The following is a 22,225-nucleotide window of genomic DNA, read 5'->3' on the forward strand; positions in this document are numbered from 1 at the left end:
CTACTTTTTATTTGAGCTACCTGGTCCAAACAAATCTACGAATACAAAAAAACAAAATCTTATCTCGATGTCAATTCTGTAAAGCCCCCAAGTCCAACTATGACTAAATTTCTTCTGCTAGAAGAATTTCTAATTTCCAGCAATGCATGCTGGAAAGTACTTTCAACATATGATACTACCCTCAACATTTGTTGCATAGGGACATAGGACATTCAGTTTAGAAAGGAAACTAATCTCAAGAGTTGCTTCTGTAATGAAAAGTAAGTTTTATCTTTACAAACACATGGGTTATTCAATTCATGAACCTCAAAGACTAGATTTAACCACAAAGATACTGTCACTATAGTTCCATGAAAGCTAAATAGATGTGTCAAAATTATAGGCAGTGAGCCCCATACCTCTCCCACATCATATATAACAATCTGTCCTTCAGAATCACCCACGGCAATCTCTCTTCCAGAATGGGTCCATCTTACACGATTAAGAGCAGGATTACCTTCCACAGAAATGCTTGCAGTTGGCACCTAAAGTCATTTAAAATACAGTTCAGTGTTAAAAGTTTCATCAGGATTTCTATAAACATGTAAAATAGTAATTCCTTTTTCTTCCAATCTGGCTAGGTTTTTGAAAACAAAGATGAAAATAGATAAAGAATTTCCCCAACTTTCTTCCTGTTCAGTGATACACTCTGAATGACATTACAGTCAATCCTTGAAAATGGTTTGGGAAAATAACTTAAGTCCTTTCGTAAGAAATCTTCACATGACTGGACACATCATTTTGAGAAATCTTCTCTTTAATAAAGGATTCTTTGTTGTTTTGACTTTTTTAAGAAGTCAAGCCGTTTGAAAACAGATGGCCAAAACCTCATTTAAAGAAACATCTCAGAAGCCCACATAAACAGATTATGGTTCAATTTTAGAGGACAGGAGTTACTTTTGTAGCTTGTGTCTCTGTTAGCTAAAACCTGTGATTTGATCCACAGATTCTACAGTTCATACCAAAGATGCGTATGGGTCAGTCCAAAGCCCTTGTCCCATGAACCATCTGGAGCAAGGCCAGAGGACAGCACCAACACCGTGGCACCACCCCTTGGATATGGCTGTGCCCTCTGCTGTGCAGAGGGAAAAGAAATTATCTGCCACTCACAGAGCAAACCTTCAATGTCTGACTCAGAACAGAATCACAATAGTTTTAAATTTTTGAAACCTGATTAAAAATAATCCTTCTATTTGACACAAGTCATCCCCAAATGACTAATTTAACCTTCTAGAATGCCAAAATAGTTTAAGAGAAAAATTATAACTTAGCTTTATTATGAGTTAAATTATAGAACAGATCCAAATTTAATTGTAACCACAAATGCCTAACATGAAAATCCAAATTAAGAAAATTGGTACCACTCTAGGTAACTAGAAATGTATAATTAAGTCCAGTCATGTATCCAGGACTCAATATCTTTCACTAGCAGTATCTGAATGTTGCTCTTCAAACTACTACAGCAGAAGTTAGCATGATGTTAAAATACTTGTATTTCCAATATATAAATTCCTTGTCCTGTATAATCAACTAATTTACTTAGAGGATTATGATAACATATATTTAGCCACTAGAAAAAAGAAGAGATGTGAGAAACAGTGGCTGTGGGAGAAGGCACCAAGAGACTTTCTCCTCAACAACTTTTATTGATAGAACTGCTAATGTTACTTCTTAACCACCACATTGCAATACAGAACTCTAAGAACACTCTAAGCCTCTGCCTACATTAGTAAAAACAAACATAGTTAAAAATAAATAATAGCTGCAGTTAAATTTCATTCCAAATAAGTCATTTTAGTATAATAATTAGGAAATTAGATTATTTCTATATTAATTTTATAGTAAGAGTAACACTGTTTTTAATCTTTCACAGAGCAAGTCATGAAAATACGTTTTGTGTCACTCAAGTCAGCCTACAACTAATATTTATTGATAATATATAATTCTACCAAGGCTAAGAGATGATTCAGAAATTCAGAATTTAGGTTAACATATGTCAACAGCCTGAAACTATCTGCTTTCTAGCCTATGAATGAAAAATATCCCAGTTGCCTTATGAATGAGACTTTGCCAGGACATGAAGAGATGTGACAATGCTTTCAGAAGTAAAAGGAATGCCCCAGTGCTCCTGGCAACAATATTTCTCTGTTCAGTTCTGCACAGCAGGCTGTTTATTATTTAGGGTACAAAGCTTATTTGCTTTCTTTGTGATGAAGCTACAATCACAGAGTCCTTTCACATTCCTTGGGATAAAAGGAATTTCACAAATTATTCAATAAATCTCCAATTTTCTATTTTTCAGTGCAATTTTTGTTATTTTCTTGCTCACCTCTGTGTCATTATTGAGATTCCACAAATCCAGCCTACCCATGCCATCCACACAGGCAAACAGGGCTGGGTGAGTGGGTGACCACATAACATCATAAACATAGTCTGAATTATCTTCAAATGAGTACAAAGGCTTGTTATTCTGAAAGGGAAAAGTTGATTTTTAGCACAGTCAAAATATGACATACATTCAATAAGTATGATAATATTTTATGATACTTAACTCAGCCTAGAAAAAGTTCCTATAATCTGTTTCACTATAGAATTACCTGGAGTTATGAAGTATGAATCAACAACTGGATTGCATTTTCTGTTTAACTTGTAGACACCATACTGTTTTTAAAAAGGAATAGGATGTGCTTTAAAAACATTTTAATGAGAAGATTCTGGAAAGATGAGAGCAATGGCAGTATACTTTTTGAATCTCCTCTAAATCTCCCCATAAACCCAGACAAAGCACTGAGGATAGCAAAAACCAAAGATTCATAAACAACATCTACAACAAAATCAGGAGACAAAACTTCAAATGTTAACAGGTGGAAATCTTGGCCAACTATGAGATCTGCATGGCACATCTGTGTGAGAAGACAGGAAGGCCCGAGGGCTTCTCACAGCTGGAGAATAGAACAGAAAAGCCTCATAGTACACAGCGGGTGATCACTGGACAGCATGGGGGTCAGTCTGAGAACAGCAGTAGAGACTGGGAGGGAGTCAACACAATTCCATTTACACACGGAAGGCAGACTCCATTATGATAGAAGGTCTAATGATGCAGTCTGAGCCCCGAAAAACTCGCAAATTAACAAATCAAAGCTCCCTTTCCAAGACCAAGTCTCACCAAAAAGAAACTGAAGGGAATGGAATCCAAGTTGTGGAATACAGCACAATAGGGACAAGGGAAAGAGAAGGTTCAGATAAAGGTGGTGGAGAGGAACGGAATAGATACATTTCAGAAAGTACAAGACACAGAGAGATATATATCCACTTTGCAAAAAACCCAGGAGGGCTTTAACCTAGACTACAAAACTAGAAAGGACTTCCCAGGTAGCTCAGTGGTAAAGAATCCACCTGCCAAAGCAGGAGGCACAGGTTCCATCCCTGATTCAGGAAGATCCCCTGGAGAAGGAAATGGCAACCCACTCCAGTATTCTTGCCTGGAAAATCCCACGGACAGAAGAGTTTGGCGGGTTATAGCCCATGGGATCGCAAAGAGTAGGACACAACTGAGCGACTAAACAACAACATGAAACTAGAAAAGTTATCTATGCCCGTTCCCTCCTCCTTAAACACAGAGAAAAACTCATTTCACTACTAGATAATAAGGAACAAAAAAAAGGATCTCAGTCAAACCTCACACAAAGTTACTGTGACAGATCTTTAACGAGTGTAAGGATGTCATGACAATTAAATGTGAAAAGAACAGTCTTTTCAACAAGTGATGCTGGGACAACTGTATATACACATGCAGAAGAATGAAGTTGGACCCCTCCTTCCCCACATCAAACCCAGAAATTAACTCAAAAATATCTTAGATCTGAATATAAGAGGTAAAATAGTATGTCTAAATACAAGAGGCAAAAACAGTAAAACTTAGGAGAAAGCACAGGAGTAAGTCATTGTGACTTTGGACTTGTCGATGATTTCTTAGATGAGATAAAAGCACAAATGACAACAAAAAAGTATATATATTGGGGTAAATCAAAATTTAAAACCCTTGTGCTTCAAATAATGCCCTCAAGAAAGTGAAAAGAGAGCCAATACAATGGGCAAAAATATTTGGAAATAATATATCTATAAGTAACTTGTATCTACAACTCTTAACAAAACTTTAATAAAAAGGCAAACAACCCAATTAAAACTTGGGCAAAGTTTTAACAGGCATTTCTCCAGAGAAGATCTACAAATACAAATAAGCACTTGAAAAGATGTCCAATATCATTATCCACTATGGGAATGCAAATCAAAACCACAATGGAATATCATTTCATACCACTAGGACGGCTTAAATAAAATCCCCAAACCACTGAATTATACACTGTAAAATGATGAATCTTATGGTATCTGAATTATATCTTAATAACACCGTTATTTTTTTAAAAAAGAAAAGATAAACTGAATGTTTTTGAAACTGATGGACAAATGAGATTAACAAAGATATACCTGTAACGGCAGGCCCTCAAAAAGAAAATCAAAGCAATACTATAGAATACAAAAATAATAATTTTAGAGAACTCTCCTAAAATAAAAGACAGCCTGAAATTCATTAGAGTATCTTGTGTATCTACACAATCAATCCTTAAAAAAAAAAAAAAGAAAAAAATTTTTATCATTCAGTTTTTAAAGACCAAGTTATGAGTGAGGTAATGAAAAAAAAAATAGGATTGTCATCAGACTTTTTGACAATGCTTTTGCCAGAAAACAAGAATAACATATTTAGGGTAATCAAACAATGTAAACTGTAGATTTTATATACAGCCAAACTGGTTTCCCCGGTGGCTCAGTGGTAAAGAACCACCTGCAGTGCAGGAGAAGCAGGAGACATGGGTTTGATCCCTGGGTCAGGAAGACCCCCTGGAGGAGGCAATGGCAACACACTACAGTATTTTCGCCTGAAGAATCCCATGGACAGAGGAGCCTGGCGGGCTACAGTGCCTGGGGTCACGAGAACTGGACATGACAGAAGTGACTTAGCAGACAGCACAAACTGACCTTCGTAAACAGACTCTTGAGAATACAGGAATAATGCACCCATGAGCACCTCCTGAGGAATCTATTGCGGAAGAAGCTCCCGATCACCAAAAAGAACGAAGAGACGTCAACATAAGGACGGGGGGACACCAAGCTTCTCCTTACAGAATTATAAACCATCTGCAACTATACACAGCAGTATGAACAGTACCACAGAATGCAAAATCCAGACTGTGAGAAACTAACAGGACAACCAATCTGGTTTCTTCAACAGCAGCAGCAGCAAGGCAACAAGGCAGAGAAGGAAACCCTGTTTTTAAGAGAAGGGCTCAAAGGATGGGTCAATCACAAATAAATGAACCTCATCTGGATTCGGCTTCAAACAAATAAAAGGTAAAAAGAAAAAGAAAAGTTTTAATTGAGCACCGATCGCCTATTTGATGAAATTAAGGAATCACTATTCATTTTGGGGGAGGGTACAACAATGATATGGTAGTATTACAGGTTTTTTTGTTTTGTATATATAATACTGCATACTATAAGTCATTGTTTAAAATAATCCAGTGGTACGGAGGGAATGTATATAGGAATAGATCAAACAAGGTTGGTCATGTGTTGAACATTTTAGGAGCTAGGTAATGAGCACAACAGTTTAATTATACTCCTCTTTCTGCTTTTGTATCTATTTGGAATTTTCTATAATAAAAAGCTTAAAATTATAAATCTAAAATTTTCCAGGAGTCAAAGTAAATGTCAACTGCAGGATTATCTTAAAAGCCAAAAAAAAAAATATGTTTGTAATTAAGAAAATAAAAATTTTAACTGAACTTAAAATTAAGCTAAAAACAGAAAGTAAGAGTTTTCTTCCTTTTTAAGATCAGTATTTTCCTATAACTCCCCTCGGCAACAATGAGTATCACAATCATTTGCAGCGCTTTTAAGAAACCCAGATGCAGGGTCCCACCTTCAATGTGCATCATGAGTCCCTCTGGTGTTGCTGCACTAAAGGTTCTGATGCACATCACTGATTAACAAACACCCTGCTTAGAAAGAGCAAGGAAAGATTAAAAAAAGCTTTCTTAAGTGAACAATGCAAAGAAATTGAGCAGAACAATAGAATGGCAAAGACTAGAGATCTCTTCAACAAAACTGGAGATACCAAGGGAACATTACAAGAAAAGATGGGCACAATAAAGGAGAGAAGTGGCAAGGACCTAATAGAAGCAGAAGAGATTAAGAAGAGTGGCAAGAATATACAGAACTACACTATAATGTCTTAATGACCCGGATAACCACAATGGTGTGGTCATTCACCTGGAGCCAGACATCTGGAGTGTGAAATCAAGTGGGTCTTAAGAAGCATTACTATGAACAAAGCTAGTGGAGGTGATGGAATTCCAGCTGATTTAAAATCCTAAAAGATGATGCTGTTAAAATGCTGCACTCAATATGCCAGCAGATTTGGAAAACTCAGCAGTGGCCACAGGACTGGAAAAGGTCAGTTTTCATTCCAATCCCAAAGCAAGAAAATGCCAAATAATGCTCAAACTACCATACAATTGTGCTCATTTCACATGCTAGCAAGGTAATGCTCAAAATCTTTCAAGCTAGGCTTCAATTGTACTTGCACTGAGAACTTCCAGATGTATAAGCTGGATGTAGGAAAGGCAGAAGAACCAGAGATCAAATTGCTAACATCCGATGGATCATAGAAAAAGCAAGGGAATTCTAGAAAAAGCATCTACTTTTGCTTCATTTTCTACACTAAAGCTGTTGACTATGTGGATGACAACAAACTGTGAAAATTCTTACGAGATGGAAATACCAGACCACCTTACTGCCTGCTGAGAAACCTGTATGCAGGTCAAGCACCAGTTAGAACTGGACATGGAACAATGGACTGGTTCAAAATTGGGAAAGGAATATGTCGAGGCTTATTTAACTTATATGCAGAATACATCATGTGAAATGCCGGGCTGGATGAATCACAAGCTGGAATCAGACATGCAGATGATGGCAGAAAGTGAAGAGGAATTAAAGAGCCTCTTAATGAGGGTGAAAAAGGAGAGTGAAAAAGCTGGCTTAAAACTCAACATTCAAAAAGTAAGAGTGGGGAAAACGTGGAAAACAATGAATGATTTTCCTGGGCTCCAAAATCACTGCAGTGACTGCAGCAATGAAACTAAAAGACGCTTGCTCCTTGGAAGAAGAGCTACGACAAACCTAGACAGTGTTTTGCAAAGCAGAGACATCACTTTGCCAACAAAGGTCCATATATACTCAAAGCTATGGTTTTTCCAATAGTCATGTACAGATGTGAGAGTTGGAACATACAGAAGGCTGAGTACCAAACAATTTGATGCTTCTGAATTGTGATGCTGGAGAAGACTCTTTAGAGTCCCTTGGACAGCAAGGAGATCAAACTAGTTCATCCTAAAGGATAGCAATCCTGAATATTCACTGGAAAGACTGATGAAGCTGAAGCTCCAATACTTGGGGCACCTGATATGAACGCATTGGAAAAGACCCTGATGCTGGGAAAGACTGAAGGCAGGAGAAGGGGGCGACAGAGGATGAGAAGATTGGATGGCATCACCAACTTAATGGCCATGAGTTTGCACAAACTCCGGGAGACAGTAAAGGACAGGGAAGCCTGGCACGCTGCAGTCCATGGGGTTGTAAAGAGCTGGACACAACTTAGCAACTGAACAACAAGGTCTATAAATCCTGAGGTGATTGTATACTTCAAGAAAATCCCGTTTTTAGGCAATTTTATGGTCTCTCATCAAAGACTTGAAACAGCTGTTCACAGTCATGTGCACATACATGTTCAACTATGTGGCCAAGTATCTCCCTCCTAAGTATATGCCCAACAGAAACAAGTGCTTATGTTCACCACAAGACACCTACAACTATGCTCATAGCAACGTTATCCATAACCCAACCCCAAACTACAATTAACCCATATACCATCAGCAGCAGAATGGATAAATTATAGTATATTTACATAAGGGAATACTGTATATCTGAAACAATGAACATCTAACTATCTACAACTACATTCAACAAAATGCAATGACTCCCACAAACATAATGAACAAAAGAGCCAAACACAAATAAGTACATATCATGATTCCATTTTTTATAGAAGATGAAAAATTTAATATACTAATTTGATTAAAACCCATAAAAATTATATACAGATTGAAAAAGAAGATTGTGGACTGTCTCAGGAAATTATTAATAAAATTCTTCATCTAATTCAGTAGACTATGATGCAGCCAGAGGAAAAGAGCAGGATGCATTAAAATTGGGTAAAAGATATTAAAAATAAAAATACAATAAATGGCAACATGTTTCTAAATTTATAAAATGTAATTAGAAACCTTTAGTAATTTTTTCAAGTTTAATTTAGAAAACACAGTCATCCAAGGATTAACAATTTTCTGCCTCAAAGAGAAAGAAAAAACACACACAATACCAAAATTGTTCATTAATATATTAATCTTATATATGACACTTCAAATTTAAAATCCCCAATGGATCATTTGAAATACTTTTTAATAGTAATATCTTTTCTTAATTCGATGAGAACTTCTGCCTCAATGGAAGAGAGGCAGCAGGAAAGAGCTGAAGAGGGACACAGGACCCAGACTTATTTCAGGGCTTTAAGGCTTTGGAGAAGTCATCTCATCATTGCTGGCCCCTACTTCCTTATTCGCAGAGCAACAGTTCTGTATCAGTGGTTCTGAACTTTGACTATACATTGTAATCCCCCTAATCCTAGAGGGATTTTCAAAATTATGCTGTTGCCAAGTCTCCTTAGATATTATGATTTAATCAGTCTCAGGTGCCAGGTGAGCACTAAAAGTTTTTAAAATTGCCAAGGTGATTCTAACATGACCAAAACTGAGAGCTACTGAACTAGATGATGTCTAAAGGTCACTGCCGCTCTAAAATTTTTACAAACAAAAGGTTTGCAAATACATTTGCCAAAAAGAATCAATCAAAAGTATTGTTTCTTGAAAAACAGCATTTGAATAATCAAAGGCAGCTCATTGTAGTACATGGTGAAAATAAACACTGAATGGTCAAGAGACAAACCATATATATATATATTTTAGTTCTTTACAGTTATGTATTGGGTTAAATGGTGTCCTGCCCACCCCAGCCCCCCAACTCCCTGTCAAATTCAAGTCTGTTTGGAACTTGTAAATGTGACATTATTGGAAAAAGGGTCTTTTGCAGACTTAATTAAACTGGGGTTATACTGCTTAGAGTAGGCCCTGAATCTAGCATGACTATTGTCTTAAAATAAGAGAAAAATCTGGACAGACATGTAAGGAGAGTGCGATGTGACGACAGAGGCAGAAACTGGAGTGATGCAGCTGGAAGCCAAAAAGCACAAGATTGTTGCTGCTGCTGCTGCTGTTAAGTCACCTCAGTCGCGTCCGACTCTGTGCGGCCCCATAGACGGCAGCCTACCAGGCTTCCCCGTCCCTGGGATTCTCCAGGCAAGAACACTGGAGTGGGTTGCCATTTCCTTCTCCAATGCATGTAAGTGAAAAGTGAAAGTGAAGTCGCTCAGTCGTGTCCAACTCTGTGCAACCCCGTCCATGGGATTTTCCAGGCAAGAGTACTGGAGTGGGGTGCCATTGCCTTCTCCGACAAGATTGTTAGCAACCCTGAAAACTAGAAAAGAGACAGGGAAAGAGGGATAGATTCTTCCTCAGAGCCTCCAAAAGTAACCAACCTTGCCAACACCTTGATTTCAGATGTCTAGCCTCCTGTGAGAGAATAAATTTCTGTTGTTTTAAGTTCCCCAGTTTGTGACAATCTGATATGGCAGCCCCAGGAAATGAATACAGTAATTCTATATTTTTCTGGGGGCATCTGGGGAGTTCTAGATTAATAACCAAAGAGTCTCTATAGTAAATCCATGAACATAACAGTGAGGTACTTTCCAGAGAAGTGGGAAATAAGTACATCCTCACTTGAATCAAGATGGAAATAAACAGATTCTCATGAAAAAGAACAATTCCAAGGGCAGAAATACCTTTCTATATAACCTGAAAGAAGATACTAACTTTTTGAGAAGGAATGTATGTATCCATTAAAAGAAATGGAAATATAAAGAAGCACTCTTATAAGAAAACTGAAGAAACATCTAATTCAAGCACTGTCCTGGAGACTGTCTCTGTCAATGGATTCTGAGGGTTACCACCTATGGCAGGGTTCTCTCTATGTGAAGATGAATGAATCAGGCTATCTTTGCTTGATGCCATTAAGCATTCAAATTAAAAAACGTTTTTTGCTCCAATTCCTTGCTCACCAAGCAACCTTCTGATTATAATCTGGCTTCCCATGTGGGTTGTCCAATACAGGAAACAATGAACCAGTCAGGCAAGTAAGAGTTTCTGGGCCTTCTGGCAGTTGTTTCTCATTGTAAATTAATAAATTGACCTTCTCCCACATATCAGTGTCTTAGAGACCTGTGAGTGCTAATTAGCATTCTCTAGCTAATCAACTCTGCTGCTGCTGCTGCTGCTAAGTCGCTTCAGTCATGTCCAACTCTGTGCGACCCCAATAGATGGCAGCCCACCAGGCTTCTCCATCCCTGGGATTCTCCAGGCAAGAACACTGGAGTGGGTTGCCATTTCCTTCTCCACTGCATGAAAATGAAAAGTGAAAGTGAAGTCGCTCAGTCGTGTCTGACTCTTAGTGACCCCATGGACTGCAGCCTACCAGGCTCCTCCATCCATGGGATTTTCCAGGCAAGAGTGGGGTGCCATTGCCTTCTCCGAATCAACTCTAGTAGACTAATAAAACTGAGTTTCTGAATATGCAAAGGACAGGCTGGACACTGGCCAACAGCAAGTTATTACAATAAATGTTGCCCTGGAGGACTGGGTCCTGATGGTCAGTCAGCATTTTCCAAGAAACATCCCAACTTCAGAGCATTTCTTCATTTTAATTTGTCTAACAGGTGCATAGTTGCTATTAGAAGCATTAGTAAAATCTCTTTAACCCTGTTTTAACGCAGATATTTTCCAAGAGTTAAATAGGTTGAAGCTTTTCAAATAAGGAGGGAATTTAAGACATCAGAAACTGTGAAACAATTTTACGGTGTATATGGACTATAAAAGTTCAAGAACTACCTATTCTGAGAAATACATTAATGATTCTAACTTTGTCACTTTTTGGTAAATATGCTCCTGAAAGGCATCAGTTCTGAAATTAGAATATATTGTGCATATATTAATACATTGTGTCCTCCAAATAAATAATTCTTATGTTTTAAGAGTAATCTGTAGTAAGTACAGTTAAATGTCGTTGGAATATTAAGCTCATTTATCAGGTCTACCCCTAATCAAGTGCTCATGGAATCCTCAAGTTATCTTCAAGACAACTATTCTATTCCTCCTACCATTTTTCAGGACTGCCAAAGTACTTCTGTTGTGAATTTTCAAATTTGGTATTTTAAAAAGTAAACAGTGTCCTTTAACTATTTTAGAAGCAATATCTTGGTTGGTTTAAATTAAACTTCACCAAAATGTGGAAAATTATCTATCTTTATCTTCTGTATTAAAAATAACTGAGTTCAAAAAAGAAAACAATTTGATGATCCAGAACCCTGTCACTGCATTAAAATCCATGACTCTGCAAAAACTAGAAGATGACAGAAGATAGATTACTTGAAACTAAATTTGAGGCAATACCAAACTGAGATTTCAAGCGATAGACAGAGGACTAACAGAAAGGGAGAAAAAGAAAGAATCTTGTTTCGTTGCTGGGGCAGAGTCAGATCTTAAAGGATACAAAGATACAGCAATATCTAATGATTCATTCTTCCAGTTTATGGGGACCCAATTCCTAGAGTCAGAAAACACTTAAAAAGTAGAGGCAAAAAGAAAAACAATTTAAAGTCTGTTAAATTTATGAATTTGAAGATACTGGTTTAAAAAGCTTAAAGCTTTTTAAGCTGGAACAATGTTTTTAAGAAGAGATTATCTTAAAATTTTGCCTATTATTCATTATCATTGTATTGGAGAGCAGAGAGGCTCTACCAAGTTTTTAGAGAAGAAATGAAGACCAGTAACACAATTAACCATGAAGTGTAAATCCAAGATCAAAGCAATAATGACTTTGGGAGTCATAATATGGCCAAATAAAAAAATACTTAGCAGATTGTTGCTCTTTCTTCCTTCATAGACTAGAACTATTTGTGTGATGCAAAGTCAGAATAAAAAGGTAATTCTTCTGATACAGTTTTGAGGGTAGATGGTTTATCTTCTATAAAATCACCCTGTTCTGTGTTGTCCTATTCTTCGGTCACTAACATTAGAGTGGCCGAAGAATTGGGTGGTGGGGGGAAGGGAGAGCCTTGTATTACAGTTGAATGAATAAATGAGCCTTCTATATGAAGCTTAAGAAGGAAGCAATGTCTAGCTCCATTAGCAAAGAAAGAGATATGGCTGGCTGTCATTCTTATTCAGTAGGCAGTTTTATGCTGAAATACAGGAAAATACAAAAACAAAAAATATCAACCACCGATCAATCAGCTGTGTAGTACACAAAAGCAAGCACCAGTCAGTCCACTACCACAGATGGAAGTACTGTTCTTATTTAGGCAAGATGAATTCTTCACTTTCTAGTCCTATTTGGTGGTATATTTAAGAATGGAAGCCTCAAATTTAAAGATAAAAAGGATGGCAAACTGAAGCCCTGAGATACTAAAAATAACAAATCTACAAATAGATAAAAGATTCTTTTCAAATACTGAAAAAGGGTACTGGCCAACAATCTAAGATGTAAGGTATCCAGATATCCAGAAATCTAGGCACTTAGGTGGCCACCTACAGCGCAGAGAGAAACAATTGGCTTCATCTCTCCAATTCTGCATCTTGCTTTGTTTTTGCTAGCTGGATTATACATTTCTTTGCTTAAAGACATGAGAATCTTCTACCTCTACCTTTCTCCACTGTATAAATCTCATTCAAAAGCAAAAATTCAAGAGCAATCCAGGAAAGAAAACAGATGATAAACTAAATGCATTAACACTCTGCCTGATCTCCATGGAGGAGAAAAGGAGGAACTGAATGAACACTGTGAAGTCTCTATCATGCTAGACAGACACTGTGTTAAACAGTTTTTAATACATTTTCCTTCATTAGACTTAAATGCTGTTTTTAATGCCTGCTAATTAATCCCAGAGACATTACTGTGCCAACTAAGGTCCGTCTAGTCAAGGCTATGGTTTTTCCTGTGGTCATGTATGGATGTGAGAGTTGGACTGTGAAGAAGGCTGAGCACCAAAGAACTGATGCTTTTGAACTGTGGTGTTGGAGAAGACTCTTGAGAATCCTTTGGATGGCAAGGAGATCCAACTAGTCCATTCTAAAGGAGATCAGTACTGGGTGTTCATTGGAAGGACAGATGCTGAAGCTAAAACTCCAATACTTTGGCCACCTCATGCGAAGTTAACTCATTGGAAAAGACTCTGATGCTGGGAAGGATTGGGGGCAGGAGGAGAAGGGGACAACAGAGGATGAGATGGCTGGATGGCATCACTGACTCGATGGACCTGAGTCTGAGTGAGCTCCGGGAGTTGGTGCTGGACGAGGAGGCCTGGCGTGCTGCGATTCATGGGGTCGCGAAGAGTCAGACACGACTGAGCAACTGAACTGAACTGAACTGAATTAATCCCAAACGTGCTTAGTCGCTCAGTCATGTCCAACTCCTTGCAACCCCATGGACTGTAGCCTGTCAGGCTCCTCTGTCCAGAGGGATTCTTCAGGCAAGAATATTGGAGTGGGCTGCCATGCCCTCCTCTAGGGGATCTTCCCAAACTAGGGATAGAACCCAGGTCTCCCGCACTGTAGGCAGATTCTTTACCATCTGAGCCACCAGGGAAGTTCAAGAAAACTGGAGGTGGGGAGCCTATCCCTTTCTCCAGGGGAACTTTCCCACCCAGGAATCAGACCAAGGTCTCCTACATTGCAGGCAGATTCCTTACCAGAAAAGCCAATCCCAAACATGAAAACTTTGAATTTTAAGAGACAATTTGCTACTTCACTTCCTACTACACTGAAAGAACGCATCAGGAAAGGACAAGAGTGAGTAGTGAGTTTATCCCTGATTTCCAAGGTCAACATTTGATAAATGAATGATTCCACTATAATAGTGAAGAAAATCTCTTAAAAGCACCAGGTTTTCTCAAAGAAATTGAAGAATCAAAGTTAAGATAAGGCAGATGAAAACATGAAAAAACACAGCTTAAAATTTAACTTAAATAGAATATGATATTCTAAGGATGGAACTTCGTCACCAACAATGTAATACTGCAGAAAAGCTAGACAGCAAAGTAAAGGCACTTTGGATTTGCCTTGAGACTTTCAATAATTCAGGGCAAAGTCACATATTTCTGGAATTGCTGGAGGATCAGGAAGCACTGCTTAACATAAAAGGTTTTCAAGGCTTATTTAAACACAAACAACTTGTATTATGTATTGTGGTCAACAAAAATATATATGCATCCATAAGTATAATTATTATATATAAGTATTTATCTATAATAAATTTACCTATTTAATATAAAATATTTAATTATACTATAATAGTTTATAAGTATTTACACAATACTTTCCTAATGACTCGAGTTTATGACATAGTCTTATTGTACAACAGTTTTTATCTATCTTTCCTCCAGTTTCCATCAGCTCTGTGTCACTGCAGTTCTGAACATCTTCTAAAAGCTCTTCAAAGAGCAAATGCACAGTTTTTGTGCCAGGCTATAGGGGAGCTATATGAGAGTCATGCGAGATCTTCAGAGGCTTTTCCCCCAGCTCAGTTCAGAATAACAATTTCTATGCTTGAAATGCCAGAAGTGGGACAACTGGTCTTGGTTATGAGTGGAGTTATCATACCTGTGAGCATATTTTTTAAAAACTTCAACATCTAGTTTTCACTCATGTTCTGTGTAACTTTCTAGGTTTGATTTATCAGTAAATCATTCCAAGCTATTAGGAGGCTTTTCATCTTTTCCATGTGGTATTAGAGCACCACCTTGTGTCAGAAACCTGAGCACCTGACCAGACATCTGTTTTTAGATACCTTCGTTGTCCAAAGTTTTACTGTCCAGTCAAATGATGAAGTGACAAAAAGATGTGAGAAGTCCACTGCTCCAACAGCTGAATGGCAATGAATGCCAGTAATTGGTCCTTGATGTCCCTCGAACATCTCACTGATTCCAGCTTTGCTATTTCATAAGAGTGAAAACAGGGAAATCTCTTGTAAGTAGACCACTTACAAATATATGTTATCATAGGTTTATCTATTATTATACTTTGACACAATTTCAACCAACTTAACTCTGTGCTCATAACACATCAAAATAATTATGTTTGAGTGTTACTCTACCCATATTTGACACCACCACTAAAGCAGTAGTAAGTACATTTTGGAACCATAATCATGATGCTATTGATGACAGAACTCAAAAGTCCAATGTCCAAGGTTCTGAGGTGGTGGAACAGAGACAAAGAGATGCTACATGTAAGAGAGAGAACCTAGGTTACTTTTAAAACAAAAGCTTTCAAGTGAAGGTGATCTGTATTTGCAATGAAATCTGAACACTCAATTTTTTTTTTTACAGGAAGCAATTGATAAGGTACAGCTAGACAATTTCAAAACAGATTGAACAGCAGGAGAAATACTAGTCAATTTAAAATGTGTACGTGACATTACTGTACAATTATCAGGAGAAGTGAACTTTGAGCCAAGAAGGCTCAATGTCCAAATAAATTGAAATAGAAAAACAGCTGAAAATCTTATTTACAACTTTAAAGGCCAGTATGTGGTATATGAGTTTTTGTATTTGTAACTGCGGAATGTTACTTCCTACCACGAACTTTTGTGAGCACGTCCACATATACGAAAATCACAACATACCACACCCCTCAAAATCTATTGCTAGAACACATTATAATCTAAAATGACCTTTTATTTTTAAAAAGTATTTACTTTTACATACCTGAACTTAAATAACTTTAAGTAGCTCTAGGAGAGATTCCTACTTGAATTAAGAGGCAAATTGTTTTAATGAGATTATTCAAGGGAGAATTTTAAATAATTGCAAATTCCAGTTTAGATTTACCTGCCATGGCGACATGCTGTGTACACAGAACCTTCCTCACTTCCAACAACGAAGTTGTTGACATCTCCAACAGGGAAGGACATAGATGTCACAGCAACTGCCTTTGACTGTTTATGAACCAATTCCATGCTATCCTACACAGAAAAAATTGAGATTATTTTGTAAACTTACAATTTTTAAATTTTTAAGAACATTTTCTAGTCTTAGTTTGTAAACCTTCTTTTACTATACTGCTTACATAAATTTAATTGATTAAAAGAAGCAGGTTTGAAAATGAAGTATATATATCACAGATCATATTTAATACATGCTTAGATTTATAAACTGTTACTATAATACTATTATAAAACATTTATGAAAAATACATGGGTTTATATAGACTTAAAAAAATACCAATACTTGCCTCAAAACTTCAGAGTTTTCCTAGTTTAACCTACCTGTGGATGGGAAAGCATGTCCAGACTCCACGAACAAATTTTTCCATCAGTAGAGATACTAATCAGATTGTGAGCATTCTGTGTTCCAACAACATTTACACAATATACAGGATGCTAAAGAAAGAAATATTAAAGAAATTATTATCTGGAATTATTTTCACAAAAAAGATGAAATAATTTTTACTGTATCATCACAGATATTCTGTTTCATATCCAAATAGTCTCACATCATAAGGGCATTTTTAATGTGAAGTTTGATCCTATTCTGTGGATTAACAATAGATTATTTTAGAAGAGAGATAAGTTTCTAATAAAATAGATTTCAAAAAATAAAAGCCCTCATTCTTAGTTGCTAAATGATGAGGAATTCATACATCAAAGGAAACATATTTTGAGACTATTTTGACAGACGCGACTAAGTATTTAATGATGAAGGAAATCTAATGGAAATAACCTCTTTACTTACTGTGTGTGCGGCAGCTGACAGTGGAGTTCTTTGCACTGGAGTTCTTTTATTGCTACGGTTATCCCACAGCACAATTTGGCCTGAATATGTACCACCCACAACCAGATTTGGATGAAATTTTGCAAACGTAGCAGACATAACGGCTGACTGCAAATAAGTAAGATTTTTATATTTAAGGGTCAAATGAAAGAAAAGTGACAAGTTATAAGAATAAATCTATAACCAAAAACATTCTCCCTTTTATTATAAGCTATCAGAGATTAAAACCACCAGTAAATAAATACACTTAAAAATGTCATTTTGTTTAAGAACATAAAGATACAGCTCTAGAATAGTTTTGCTTAAAAGTCGAATGTAATGACTGTTTACAGAAATATTTAAGCAATTTATCCAACAAAGCAAAAACTATTTTATTACAGCATTAAATCAAAAGATAACTGGCTCTACTTTAGCCTTTGACAGAAATCTGATAACAGAGTATGCTAGTTTTGATTCAGTTAAGTGTTTTGCAGAATTATTATTAAAAGATTATAACTTATGCAACCAGAAAGGCTTGCAAATTCTAACCTCCCACTAAATCCACTTTAAAAAATCTGCATCTGTTTCCTACTTCAAACATATGTTTCTACTTAAAACTATCTAGTTCCAACTCCTCAGGCCATGTATAAGTAATTCAGTGGGCCAACCATCTAATTGTACATTCAGCAAGTAAGTTCCTGAGAAACTCCCTGCAGAAAAGACATTTTATAAAAGATTCCTTTTATACAATCAATCACAATAACAGAAAATCACAACAGCAAAGGACTTTAGGTGTGATTAAACATAAGAGACATCAAAAAAGCTAGAAAACACAGATCATGTTGAATAGAGAAGTCTTCAGTTTTTTGTTAACATCTGTTTGCAAATATGGGGTGGTTTAGTAAATGCCAATCCAATGAAATCATTCTGTTGACAAGAAAAGAAAAAAGGCACTGTCTAAATTCATTAGTGAATTCTTAAACTGGGAGAAGACTGCTAAAAGACTATCTTACCTGGCAGTGAAACACATACTCTGGAGTCGTTTTTTTGTATTTCATATTCCATACAAGGGCCACACCATCAGGCTCATGAGGAGCATCTTCGTTGTTGTTATAGGAAGCCACCAGTAATTCTGGATACTGCTCGCAAGAATCAAGTGGGGAAAAAATGCTATACATAATAACTGTTTTACATTCCTAGTTACTCAACTGTTTTTATTAAATTATTCTGAAAATGCAAATTCCTAACACTTCATCAAGAAATACATCTCTAGAGTTATGCTCTCTGCAACATTAGTAAAACTTTGAATTAGTAAAGTTATTTTAAAGGTTTTAATGTTAAAACATTTTATTAAAATGTGTTGCAATTCTATCCAAAGGACAGAATTAAAATAGGTAAGCAATTAAAGTAAGTAAAACTAATCTGTGGCATAAATAAAACCTTGAGTTTTAAATAGTGTTCCAATCCTTTCTTCCTAAGTACATAAGGCAACCATAACATTAGAGCCATCATCCATTGTTATAATATACACTGATTTAATTATACAAAGTTTCCATAATTAAAATACAACTACCTGCTTATTGTAATTCAAAAATGGGTAAATATAAACCAATTTTGTTATTGTAATTTACCTGAGATGACCAATCCAAACAACTAACAACCCGATGCTTTGACCAACGTTCGTCAAAAAACTGTCGATTTAATGACAGTTTAGCACCTGCTTGAATCTCTCTACAGAAAAAAAACAAAAACCAAAAACCAACAACTGTGTTATAACTTCCCACTCTTAAAGTAATTAAACATTGCTGACACCATAATTTTAGCAACTATTCTTACCCTTCTTTGTCTTCCAAATCTCTTCCACTGTAGTCAAAGAAGATGTTAATCTGCTCTGAAAGAGCTCTTTCTACAATTCTTGTGGAATGGTCAAAGAAACTTAAAAATTCCTCAGAGTGCAAGATTTGCTGCTTTTCTTCTTCAGTCAGCTCATGAGGAGGAGCTGGAAAACAAATGTTTTTCTAAAGTCTGATATATGCCACTCAGATCATGTCACCTCACCATCACAATTTGGATCAATGAATGCGACTCATTTTTCAAGCAGATTCACCTCTTTGATTTAGAGCATTTTATTCTACTTTAGTGTATAAATAATAAAAAAACAATCTTAACAGGAATCAGTAAAATTTTTTAAATTCTTTTTTTAAAAGTTAAATTCTTTAAGATACCTTTACTATCACTTTCTTCATCTTTCTTTAAAGTTTTCTCTTCCTCAGGTTCAATAGGTGGTTTAGGAGTCACCACGTCATCATCTTCTTCTTCATCTGAATAAAAACAAAACAGTAACACAAAAATTATTTTTATGAGAATAACTGAAAGCTCTTGAGGTAATTACTTCAGAAAGTATCACAACTTTTTAGGTAAAAGCACAAGTGAACCACTCATAAGATAGAATGAGTAGAAATAATGTAAATTTTATCAATACGATTTTTTTAAAAGAATTAAGTGGAACTTCTTTATACATACCTAACATGGTAAGTCAGCAACAGCCATATCAAATTCTGTAGCTACATAAACTGAAATAAGATATATAAGCAACTAGGATGAGTTCCTCATGTAAATCTCTAAAAGCTTGCAAGCATTTATCATTCCAGACAGAACAACATGCAACTCCTACATAGTTTTATGTAGCATGCTGACACATTAATGCTGTAAAACGAAGAAAATCAAATGTCTAAAACAGCCTACAGAGTTGGCTGCTTACTTGTGATCTGAAACCATCAGTGTCTAATGGATCTTCATATGGCATAAAGACGGCTTACATTAACTCTCAGGTTGCTATTTGAGAGGCAGATTTTAAAGATAATAGCTACGAGACCACATTTTCTATTCTGTCATTTTAAATGCAAGTCTCATTATCTACTGTTATATGATGTGGCAATAAGCACTTAAAATAATGTTTTCTTAACTTGAATAAAAATACACATTGAGACAACAGACAATGTTTATAAGACTTTTAAAAATGACTAACTCTCCTCTTATACAACCAAACCAGGAAATAACTAAATTACTTATTTTAAAACGTTATAGAACATACAACTCTGCATACCTTCTCTTTCACTACATACAGAGATGGATTTTTATGAAGAAAATGCTTATTTTTATTGCCTAAACAGATGCATCATTTATCTATGAGGGAATGGCAAGCAGGCATCTGTGGCAGGGTCCATCTCAAGTAATGAGAGCCTATTCAATCAGGGGACTTTCCTTGTTATAGTCATTTCCCCGACCCATGTTCAAAATTATCTAAAACACACTAACATACGACATACACAAAAGAATGGTAGTATGGGAACCAGCTGCCAAGTCATGGTCCCAGCAGCCAGGCCAGCTGACTAGATAGCAACAACCAGATGGCACTGCTGGGCTTGTGTCTTTCTGCTACAAGGTGGCAATGGGATGGCATAACATTCTTCCGCTTGACTGCTTCCAATCCTGTCTCTCCCCAATGGCGAGCCTGTGCAATTACCCACACTCCAGGAGGCCTCCAGATAAGCCTTTACCCTGCAAACAAAATGCGGCTTGTAGGCCACACCAGCTGCCAAACCACACACACAGTGTTAGGTTTGGAAAGCTATGAAAATCTTTCTAACTCTATAGTATAAGCAATAAAAATATAACTGTACCTTCAGGAAAGAAAGCTTTAAATGACACTGTATAATGCACACAATGATACAACCTCCAACTTAATCAAAATGATAATGACGTATGCCAATCCTACATTACTTGAAATTGAGCGATTTTTACGTTCTGACAAGTTTACAGAACTAGGATAAATGGCACGAATGATTTCAATATATGCTCATACTTTTGAACCAAATGGTGAAGGTTAAAATTTTTCCTTTCAAGGGCCTCAATCAGCCACAAAGGAAAACAGTAATCACTGTCTTTTCAGCCAGCCCAACCGCATTTGTCAGCCCTTTCTCCGTCAATGCAGCCAGAGCAATCAACCTGCCAAACATTCAGAATGGAAAAACAATCTGAAAATACAGGGTATAATGCACCTGCCAGTGAAAATGGCCATTTCAAGAAAAGCTAGTGATCTCAGTGACCCCGCTGAGGAGGCGGTGGTGCAAAGGGGAAAGAACACGCAAAAGAATTCTTAGTGATCGCCACTCTCTTGCACATTGACACTTCCTTACAAAGCATGCCAATTACAGCTTTTGTGCTACTTAAAAAAATGAAAGCTTTTTTGGGGGCAAAATAATCACACAGAGAAACAGAAAGACAGTACTCCCTTTTAGATGAATTCTCATATACAATGGATTATTAATCTGAGAACAGTGTATCTGGTAACAATTCTATACTGCACTGCTCAAACATGATGATGAAATTCTACCATCAAGTCACCTACCAGTATAATGTAATGAAAATAATTTAATTACACTTAAGCTGACTTTTAGAATAACAAGATATTTACTTCAATTAAAAATTAAGTCTGAAAATATGTATTTTTCCATTTTCTTCTAATACCATCAGTTATCAATTTTGTTGACTAGTAAGTTCACTGTATGTAAATCCTAAAATCAAAGACAGGGAATCTGAGTCACCCTGGACAGGTCATCCTGAAGCATTGTGAATTATAAATTACAGCCTCCTATCCACATCATATCTTCCTCCCTCAACTTTGTTGCATTATACGGCTTCTAAGTACCATTTCCAATGACAGGTGTCAAATTCCTGTCATAATGCATATGGTCAGTACTTTAGTGCTAAGTGACCTCATAATCTACACATTTAACAGAAAAGATCATGCTTACAGACACTCTTTTCCTTTTAAAATTTAAAATGTAGATGAAGTATGGCAGACAGGGATCTAACTCTGCCTTCTTCATGGCATTTGTCATGCTTATTTGCCCATACAGTTTAGCTGCAGCTGAATGATGACTATAATCTATTTAATACTTGTTTTTAGGATTTTATTTTAGAATGAAGGTACTAACTCTATTAAAAACTGACTCAAATTAAAATTAAAAACTGATTCAAAAACTCAGATACTTAAGAATCAAGCTTCATTAAATGGCTAACACTAAGAAA

General features: G+C 36.4%; 1 protein-coding gene across 4 annotated transcripts in view; it reads right to left on the minus strand.

Annotated features, from left to right (window-relative positions):
- Positions 1–22,225, minus strand: part of DYNC1I2 (dynein cytoplasmic 1 intermediate chain 2) — a 54,751-nt gene that overhangs the window by 1,770 nt on the left and 30,756 nt on the right. For all 4 annotated transcript variants that reach the window (XM_069577222.1, XM_069577225.1, XM_069577221.1 and 1 more), the window contains exons 6-15: positions 19,357–19,452; positions 18,968–19,130; positions 18,763–18,862; positions 18,145–18,270; positions 17,114–17,260; positions 16,648–16,761; positions 16,211–16,344; positions 15,169–15,313; positions 2,369–2,509; positions 399–524 (exon numbers count right to left, since the gene is read on the minus strand). In XM_069577222.1, coding sequence (XP_069433323.1) covers positions 399–524; positions 2,369–2,509; positions 15,169–15,313; positions 16,211–16,344; positions 16,648–16,761; positions 17,114–17,260; positions 18,145–18,270; positions 18,763–18,862; positions 18,968–19,130; positions 19,357–19,452 — 1,292 coding nt within the window. The remainder of the gene's footprint in view (positions 1–398; positions 525–2,368; positions 2,510–15,168; positions 15,314–16,210; positions 16,345–16,647; positions 16,762–17,113; positions 17,261–18,144; positions 18,271–18,762; positions 18,863–18,967; positions 19,131–19,356; positions 19,453–22,225) is intronic.

The sequence above is a fragment of the Ovis canadensis genome, chromosome 2, assembly GCF_042477335.2.
Source record: "Ovis canadensis isolate MfBH-ARS-UI-01 breed Bighorn chromosome 2, ARS-UI_OviCan_v2, whole genome shotgun sequence".
In the NCBI taxonomy this organism is placed as follows: Eukaryota; Metazoa; Chordata; class Mammalia; order Artiodactyla; family Bovidae; genus Ovis; species Ovis canadensis.